Source organism: Myotis davidii, unplaced genomic scaffold, assembly GCF_000327345.1.
Source record: "Myotis davidii unplaced genomic scaffold, ASM32734v1 scaffold888, whole genome shotgun sequence".
Taxonomy (NCBI): Eukaryota; Metazoa; Chordata; class Mammalia; order Chiroptera; family Vespertilionidae; genus Myotis; species Myotis davidii.
The window spans coordinates 451,489-461,448 of record NW_006298624.1 but is presented as its reverse complement, the minus strand read 5'-3'; the positions used below and the strand labels follow the sequence as shown (position 1 = coordinate 461,448).

At 40.4% G+C, this 9,960-nt stretch overlaps 1 protein-coding gene across 1 annotated transcript in view; it reads left to right on the top strand.

Annotated features, from left to right (window-relative positions):
* The first annotated feature begins 3,753 nt into the window (after positions 1 to 3,753).
* The window catches only part of HTR2A (5-hydroxytryptamine receptor 2A), a 104,130-nt gene continuing 97,923 nt past the window's right edge, over positions 3,754 to 9,960 (top strand). The window contains exons 1-3 of the mRNA XM_006774191.2: positions 3,754 to 4,214; positions 4,651 to 5,388; positions 8,096 to 8,296. Coding sequence (XP_006774254.1) covers positions 4,977 to 5,388; positions 8,096 to 8,296 — 613 coding nt within the window. The 5' untranslated portion in view covers positions 3,754 to 4,214; positions 4,651 to 4,976. The remainder of the gene's footprint in view (positions 4,215 to 4,650; positions 5,389 to 8,095; positions 8,297 to 9,960) is intronic.

Below are 9,960 nucleotides of genomic sequence, written 5' to 3'. Positions count from 1 at the left end.
GGGAGGTAGGGGAGGCCGGGGGATTGGTAAGGGGGTGGGGGAAGGAGACATATGTAATACTCTTTGTAATACTTTAAGCAATAAAACAATTTTTAAAAAAAGAAACAAAGAAAATTAGGTCTAAGCTTCTCCAACAGGAACATAGCCTTGCCAACACTTTGATCTTGGCCCATGTCAACAAATCTGTAAGATAATAAATATTTGTTGTTTTAAGCCACTAAGTTTATAGTATCTTCTTATGACAGGACCAGAAAACTAAAGCACATAATTTTAAATACTATCCATAAAGGTTGATGACTCCAAAATGTATACCTTTGCTGTAACTGATTCTGTAGCTCCTGATTGAACTGTCTTTAAATAATTTCTCTTGGATGTCTATGTGAGAGTCTCCTAATTGCCTCCCAATTCCCATTCTCCCTTTCTTACTTAGTAATAGAATCCCTGATCTACAGCTGAATGCACAGGCAGATGGAATAAGGTTTCTTCCCCTTCCCTTGCAGATTGAGTGACCATGTATCCAAATTTGGCCCACAGGAATATGCAAAACTGTCATGTGTGACACTGGAGGGAACTGGAGGAAACTTCATCTTTCTCCTTTATGCTGGCTGGGATGTGAGCAAGATATCTTGATGTCAAGCATCCATCTAACACCACAAAGTTTCACAATAAGGATAGCAGAGTAACTACATAGAAAGAGCCTAAGTTCCTGATGATCATGAAAGTCTCATGTCAGCTCTGGACCTGCAGACTTCATTGAGAAAGGAAAAATGTTCTCTGTTGTTTAGTACTCTGTTATCCTGGAATTGTTGACGCATGCAGCTGAACTTAATTCTAACTAAAATAGTAAAATTAGAATATCCATGACAGAATTATTGATTTTGCCCCCTAAGACCCAACTGCTCAGTCTTCCTCCATTTCTATGAATTACATTATGATCTGCCCAGTTGTTCAATCCAAAAACCTAAAGGTGATTCTTGATCTTAGATTCCTTTCTTTATTCCCTCACCAACCAACCTTCTACTCCTATTACCCCACTCCCAATAAATCAGCAAGTCTTGGTACTTTTATTTCTAAAATACATCTGTGAACTTCTCTCCATTTCCACTATCATACCCCTTGTCTGATCTCTCACCACCTCTTATTTGAGCAATTGTAATATCTATTAACCAAGTTCTTTATTTTCATTCCTGCCTTTATTATATTGTCAATTTTCCTCTTTCTACTGGATCTTTCCCATTATCACAAAAGCATGTTATAGTTTATCTTATTTAAAAACACACACACACACAAAAAAACCCACCTCTTTGCCTCTTATCATCTTTCAATTATTACTTCATTTTTCTGCTGTGTTATCCCCCCTCCCAAAAAAAAATCTTCAAAGTAATCTATACTGCCTATACTCATTTTCACTTCTGTCTCTCTTTCCTTTTTTTTCCCCCTCATTTAGTTGGGCTTTTTCTTCAATCAGGAACATTTGACCTAGTTTAGCAGTCTCCCCTTTTGAAGTCTTTCTTCACCTGACTTCTGGAATACCACTGTTTGCATCCCTCCGTACCCACTGGGTGCTCCTTCTCAATCTGCTTGACTGATTCCTCCACACCTTCTTAACCTCAAAATACTGGAGTAACCCGGGGCTCATGCCTCAGAACTCTTCCCTTCTCTATCTCTAAATACCATTAACATGCCATTGACTACTAAGTTTATACCTCCTTCCTAATACTCATGTTTATTACCACCATTTTTAAGTAAATTATTTAAGGCAGGAACCTTGTCTATCTTCATAATTAGTAATCAAAAGAGATTAATCAAAGAATTTATACCCATACATGCATAATCCATGAACACAGTCAAGAGTGCTGTGAAGGCCTGGGGGATTCAGGAATGGGGTGGAGGGGGGAAGGGGAGAAAGGGAATATCTGTAATACTTTCAACAATAAAGATAAATTTTAATAAATATATAAATAAATAAATAGTCCTTGACACAGCATTCAATACTTATCTTTAAACTTATGAGTATTGTTACATGAAACACCAGTGTGAGAAAATTGAATGGCAGATAAGAATCATTAGCTAATTTCAAGGAGCTGTTTCTTTTGACAGCCAATGGCATAACAGAAGGCAATTCAAGACATTGTTTTCCAAGGTCAGTGGGTTGTTCCAGACCTGAGAATTGGAGCATCCAAAGAAAGTGATGGATTACATATCATTTAGAAAATTTTCTGTGAAAATCTGTTCTCATTCTCAAACCATCAGTAAGATTTGCGTAGCAGAAAGCTCAGGGGCATATTTTTAAGAAAGAACATGGAGTAAAAGAATTTGATGCTGCCAATTCAGAGCAAAACCAATCAGTTAAGTGAACGTTAAGGTTTGCTCTGTCTTAAAAAGTTAAGGTTTGACTTTGGGTGGTGGACACACAGTGCAATAAACAGATCTTGTAACATAGAAACCCACATCTGAAATCTGAATTATTAACAAATGCCACCCCAATAGATTTGATAATTAAAAAAAGAAAAGTTGCCCAGCTGGTGTGGCTCAGTGGTTGAGCATCGATCTATGAAACAGGAGGTCTCAGTTTGAGTCCAGGCAGGGTACATGCCTGGATTGCAGGCTCGATTCCCAGTAGGGGGCATGCAGGAGGCAGCTGATCAATGATTCTCTTTCATCATTGATGTTTCTTTCTCTCTCTACCTTTCCTTTCCTCTCTGAAACAATAAAAATATATTTTTAAAAAAGAAAAGTTAAGAAGCCAAAAAAGGACAGACAAAACAAGGATCCAGTCTGTTTTTTGAACAATAAATAAATAAATAAATAATTGATTTTCCAAAAATCCAGGTCACTTAATAGTTTCTCAGACTACAATTCATTAAAAAACCAGTTACTCACAGCGACAGAATGAATCCCGGCATAATGAATGCTGCTGAACAAAAGTAGCCAGACACAAAAGGAGCTTATACTCCATGTTTCCATTTAAGTGAAGATCAAAAGGGGGCTTGAGGGAATGGTTTGGGTAATGGTTTTACAAGTGTATATTTTTCAAAATTCAAGCTCAATACTTACAATATTTACATTTTAAATTGAGTTAAATTTTATATTCATTAAACAAACAAAAGTGTCCTTCAATGAGTATTCTGTGGAAGGCAGGGGAGTGGGAAAGATAAATATAAACAAATTTCTTCACAATCTTTAATATGCTCTTGTATGTGTGCTTGTGTTTGTGTGTGTGTGCCTGTGTGTGTATACTCATCCATGCATACATATATCTACCTTGTTTAAAAACCAAAGAAAGGGCTTTCTTACAATTAAAAAGGCTGTCTTTAGTGTTATTTCTGAACGAGCAAATTATTCTCTTTCAGACTTTGAGTTATTTCTAGGTGGTATATTTCTAGGTGTAAAATTAATCTAGTTAAATGGTGTATGTATTTAATAATAAATTAAAATAGTACTAACAGTTTCCAAGTTATCTGCCAACATCTGCTTGACTACTCGGAGCTCAAGTCACCAGTGTGAGTAATTCACTTCAGGCACAGGCACTGTAGGCTTTGAATGGAAGTGCCTTGCTTACAGGGAACACTTTCCCAGAATACACCATTTTCTAGCCTTATTTATGTTCTCTCCTCACCCTGACACCCTAATAAATATCCCAGTGCAGCTTACCTGCCTGAACAATCTGTACAAAGGGCCATTTCTTCAGTTTCTCTCTTTTTAAAGCAAAGGAAAACTTCCCAATGTTAACATATAGCGCAAAGAGAAAAACAGCCTGTTTGGTCCGCCCTCCTGGCTGCTGCTACCTTGCAGTTTATGACACACAGACAGAGGGAGGTCTGACGACATGGAGGAGACAGCCTGAGAGCTAGCTAGTCCATTCCCGTGGAAACCACGTGTCCCTCAGTGCAAGCGGCTCTTCCTACTTTGCTGTGGATTTCTTTTGTGTGACTTCGAGAGGGGCTTGTGAATGATTTCTAAATGTGTGCCTCGCTGAGGCAAGCTGCCTGGGGAGGGAGTGACCCTGCCAAGCGAGGAGAGAGGAAGCCAACAGGGACCTCGCAGTGCTGGAACTGGCTCGACCCTTACATGCAGTTTTTTAAATCGGCAAAACAGAAATCAAATTACTATCATATTATGCTGGTGGAAGCTTAAGGGACTCTCTACCAGTGTGATGATTATGAGAGATGCAGAACAGCAGTGTGTCTAATGTGTGGACTCTGAAGACAAATGTAAGTTCTCATATTTTCATACTATATGTTATTGCTGTGTAATTTTCTTCTGGGCTTGAAATTATGCTTAGCTAAATTGTAATCATCTCACAATGAGAATTTCTAATGTGGAAAGTTGTTAATCTTTGCTTAAGACTTTTTTTTCTTTTATTAACTAAGCAGCATAATATAAGCTGAATTTCCAAAAGCAGCTTTGTCAATTCAGCCTAAGACTGAATGAAAACTATAATCCAAAGTACATTCAATTACTATGGGATTGATACTAGATGTTTTTTTAATTGACTTTCTGAGCATAGAAGGCATGGAACCTGCTGTTTTGGCTTGCATGCTGTTTTAACACTGCTGTGACTAACCTAGTGTGATCAGCATAACCAACAGAATTAGGGAGAGATCAGCGAGATTCCCGGTAGTTACAAAACTTTTCTTTTTTGGCCAGGACCACATTTTTCTCCCCGAATGCTCAAAACTCTGCAACCTCTATGTTTAAATTTCATTCTGCCTTTTTGACCTTGCTTTGGAGAAAAAAAATGAAACCAAACAGAGGACTCTACTAAAATTGTGAAGGAAGGGAATATAAAGAAAGAGCTACTACCGTTCTTTAACTACTGTTGCAATAATGGCAGGAAAAAAGCCAACCAAGGAGCCCAGAATGTACACCAGCATCAGTATGACAGAGTGTGGGGACACAAAAACGGATGGTGAGCAGAACCTATGACTTGTTAATTTTTCTACACTTCATCTACTACAAGTTCCAGCTTAGAAATGGATGTTCTTTGTGAAGAAAACACTTCTTTGAGCTCAAGTACAAACTCCTTAATGCAACGAAATGATGGCACAAGGCTCAACAATAATGACTTTAACTCTGGAGAATCTAACACTTCAGATGCATTTAATTGGACAGTGGACTCAGAAAATCGAACCAACCTTTCCTGTGAGGGCTGTCTCTCACCACCATGCTTTTCCTTACTTCATCTCCAGGAAAAAAACTGGTCTGCTTTGTTGACAGCTGTAGTGATTATTCTAACTATTGCTGGAAACATACTCGTCATCATGGCAGTGTCCCTAGAGAAAAAGCTGCAGAATGCCACCAACTATTTCCTGATGTCACTTGCCATAGCTGATATGCTGCTGGGTTTCCTTGTCATGCCCGTGTCCATGTTAACCATCCTCTATGGTGAGTGGTATTGGTTTCCCAGTTGTACGCACAGTAGTAATAAAGAGCATGTGCATGTCATTAGCAGATGAGCCAGGACTCAAGGGACAAAATAAACACGAGGCTTTGTTAATAAACAAGGGCACTCTGTTACACTAGTTACTTAAACTTTACTCTTAAATGGGGTTTACATATTTTTAAAAGTCAGACAGTCTATTATCTGTGATCCTTAAAGAGTTCTGTGCTTTGAAACTCATACATTTTATGTAGAAATTATTATAAACGCCTCAATACAGTCATAAAGCAATAACTTAGCTGTCATTCTGAATCTACTTGATTTTCACTCCTTTATATTCCCAAATATTCCAGCCTTTAAAACAGGACAGTTCTATCTTTGTCATAGTTTTCATCACTTCTAATGGAGTGGCAAAACCTTCCCAATTACCTGGGAACATTTGCAGAGAGAACATTAGTGGTGCAGTGGGGTTTAATGTTAAAATATGCAGAGTCTCCATTAGAATAAATGAATGACTCCAATTTTCATTGTTCCCTGCCCAGGGAAGCTAATTTGGAAGCATGCCTTTAAAAATGCATATGCAGAAACTCCTCCAGTCTGGTGTGGAGGAGGGTGGGAAAAAAATGGAAAAAGGTTAATCATGCTTTCTTCTCAACAGAGTTTGAAAGAGTCAAACCTCTCAGCAAGTCAGCAAACATCGGGGCGGCTTTAGCTGGGGCTAGAATGTGATGTTCTTTCCAAATTATAAGTAATGCAGCCAGATTTTGAAGAGAGAGAATTAAGACTGTTGACACAGGCACATCAGCAGTCATCCAGAGCTAGAAACAAGTTGAGTGCTGTCTTTAAGAGGGTATTTTCTGGCCAAGTCTTAGGGCTAAAATATATCAGTCCGGTCCTGAGGAGTGGGAAGGAGGGAGGTGAGCAAAGGAGATCAGGCTCTGGTTTGCACATGGTGGGTAATGCTCATTACAAAACAGCCTACTTGACCACTCGAACGTCACCACCAGATCATTTCGTTAAATTCGCCTGTCATTTCCCAGATATACTGGAGAGGTCCTCACTTCCTAAAACCCCACCCTGCTCAAAGGCAAACTCCAGGAATGGGGGGTGACTATCCACAGGGCCGACTAGTCCGGGAACCAAAACCACCGCAGAGGCAGGGTGAGAATGACCCGAGGAGGGGTGGGGAGTTGAGGGGGGAGAGGAGGCACCAGCCAGCCACCTTAGGAAGCTGGGACCTGCTGGGCATCTCAGGCTCTGGGATGCAAGTGCGCCCTCTAGCGACAGCCGCTCAGCGTGTAGCCATTTCCCGCCCTGAGTTGAGCTCCTCCCTGGTCTGTCCTCAGGAACTCCTCAGGGGGAGGAAATGCCCCCTCCTTATCCCTACTGCGGAAACCGGCCTAAGGCTGGGGCTGCCTCCTAGCAGAGAAAACTTCTTTAAGAGCCAACATCAGTTCCGACCAGGCGGAGCATGCCTTCCCCCAGGCGCTACTAAGGAAAAGGCTCTAGTCTTTGCTGAAACTCTTTGCAAATAATCCGTGTGAAAGGCACTAAATTAGGTTTATATCCTTTTCTGAAACCTGTGGTGGCATTTTGGTAGAGAGAGTATGTTTGAAATGGAGAGTTTGTTCAGCTTTGTGGGTCTGGAATACTGTAAAGAAAAGGTGGTCTTTATAATTTTCCTTCTCACATGCACACAGATCTAACACCATTGCTTATACTGTTATCAAAATTAATTAGGTTTATATAATCATTTGGTCCCCCTCAAAAAATTTATTTAAAAATATAGGACACTTTGCTTATGTCCATAAAGCATATCCTATCTCTCTAATACAGCCGGTGACTTCCTTCAGGGTTCCTCCCAGTGGAATCGTCTGGAGAGCTTTAGAACAGTGTTTGGGACCCATCCTCCTAGACATCAGGACTTCTCTAAAGTTCTCCAGCTGACTATAATGTACCGCCAGGAATGAGAACCACTGCCCTAAACATTGGTTGTCAAAGTGGGGTCCCTGGACCAGAGCATCAGCACCCCTGAAACAATTCTCAGGACAGAAATGCCATGCTTTTCTTCACCATTGTCTTCATCCTCACCTCTATGAGCCCCAAATTTGAGTTTAAACCCTAAAGCATTATTAGGTAATTATGTTTCATTCTTAAAAGTAAAGACATATTCTCATTCTGGATTTTTAGCCATTTATTCCTTCACGCCAATAGCATTTATTGAGGAACTACTAAATGCCATCATGGGCTAAGACTGAGCAATTATAATAATGATGAAGGGATGGGCCTAGCCACAGGGAATAGGAAATGTGTGAAAGATGTGTGAATAAGTAAGGACTGTATACTGTGAGGTGCTTCCTAGAGGAGCCCAAAATATGTCATAACTCAGGACCTAAGTAATTTGAAAACAAACCAAAAAGATATGTTTTGTTAGAGCAGAGTGAAAGAAACACTAAAGAGAACCTGTTTACCCCAACAACCTGACAGTTCCAGCCAAAAGAAATGTTCAAACCTGTGCTCATCAGCCAGTGAAATTGTATTGTAGTTAACCACAGTTGTTATTAGGCTTTTTTGAAATATTTAAAATACCTTATGTTGCCTTTTGCTGCCTCTTGTGCCTTTCCCCAGGATGGAAACTGTTGCAGTAGGAGAGAATCCACAAGCCAGAGGCAGCATAAGGCCACTTACTGACACTAAGCTTCTGCATCCTAGGTTACCAGTGGCCTCTGCCTAGCAAGCTCTGTGCAATCTGGATTTACCTGGATGTGCTCTTCTCCACGGCCTCCATCATGCACCTCTGTGCCATCTCGCTGGACCGCTACGTCGCCATCCAGAACCCCATCCATCATAGCCGTTTCAATTCCAGAACAAAGGCATTTCTGAAAATAATTGCTGTTTGGACTATATCAGTAGGTAAGTGGGAACAATGTTTCAGTCTCATTTGAAATGACAGTTCATACATTCCAAGGACACGTGTTCTGTTTTGTTGCAATGAAACAGAACATCATGAAACTATTATTTTGTTTGTTGCAAGGTGTGATGCAACATAGTAATGATCAGATTTGCTATAGGAAAGAAAAAAACCCATTCACGTCACTGGTTGACAACATAAATTTTATATTGCTTTGCACAGGTAAGAATGTATATACCAATAGAGTCCAAATTAGGAATAACCGTGACTAGCCACCTTCCAAAACATATTCCCCATCTCATGCTTCCAAATTCACTATGGTAACTCTTGAGTTTCCCAGAGACTTCAACATTTATAATCACTGGACTTGTGGTCAGTATAAGAATACAGAGCTCCAAAATGGAGAACATACAACTTCGGAGGGGGAGCTAGGAAAGGTGCCTGGTACTGAACTCAGAGGGAGAAGGTGAGAACAAAAGAAAGTGGCAGAACTTGCTCATGGGGCAGGCATTTTAGCCTGCCCAGCGCCTTTGCAACACCTTCCTCCTTTTATGACACCTCACACCAGAGGATTTCAACCTGCTTCACTGAGGTTGATTACACACATTCACCTATAGCCAGCATTGATCGGTCACACACCTAACAATCTTGAAAGCTCAGGTATTGGAAGCTAAAGGGGCAACTCCCAGACAGCTAAGCCAATTGCACTTGTCACCTCAATAGGCTTAGTTAGTAACCAAAAATTCCCCAGTATTTGTTTTGAAGTCACAAAGCTTTGCAGGCAGAAATGCCATACCTGCTATGCCACCTGGGTGTCAGTATCTACTAACATGAGAGACATGGCATATGGTGGCAGGCTTGACATCAAGGCTAGCATGAGTCTATCCACTGCCTTATAATAAAAATACAAATGTGTAATAAGCAAACAATATAATACCTTGTGTTTCAGTTCCTGTTGTTTGCCTTGCTACTTAAGGTATAATCTGCAGAGTAGGAGCTCCACTCTATAGGTGAGAAAATTGGAGTGCAAAAAATGAAATGACTTGTGCAAGGCCTACCTTAACAGGGCAAAGGTTTTTTTTTTTATTATTATTATTATGAAAATACTCACAAATTACATTGGTATGATTTTCAAAATTTGAAAAAGTCTTATCTCTTTTCCATTTTAAACTTCACATTATGATCTGAAGGAGACAAAATCAAAGATCTTGCTGTACATTTTTGATAGATTAGGAAAGCTAAATGGAGAGTGGTTTTGTGGCTTGCAAGGAGCAGGAGGGCTAAACTTCCAGCGCCAAACCCTGCTTTTACTGATGAATGTCTCTCCTTACTGAGGAACTAGTTCTTGCTGCCAAAAACTTTTTGTGGTTTCTGGGCCTGTGCAATCTTGGACTCATTCTAGTAGGAGTGGTTCTCAATCCTAGCTGGACATAAGAACCCCTGGGGAGCATAATGGGTTCATAGTAGAACCTGGTGATTCTAAGGTACAGCCAGGGTTGAGGACCACTTAGACAGACCATCAAAGAGGAAGTTGCAATTAGTTTTAGAATCCCCAGTTATTTTTATAGACTATAGGGCCAGTGCACAACAGTTGTGCACTCAGGGAGGGGGAATCCCTCAGCCCCGCCTGCGCCCTCTCGCAGTCCGGAAGCTCTCAGGGGAAAAG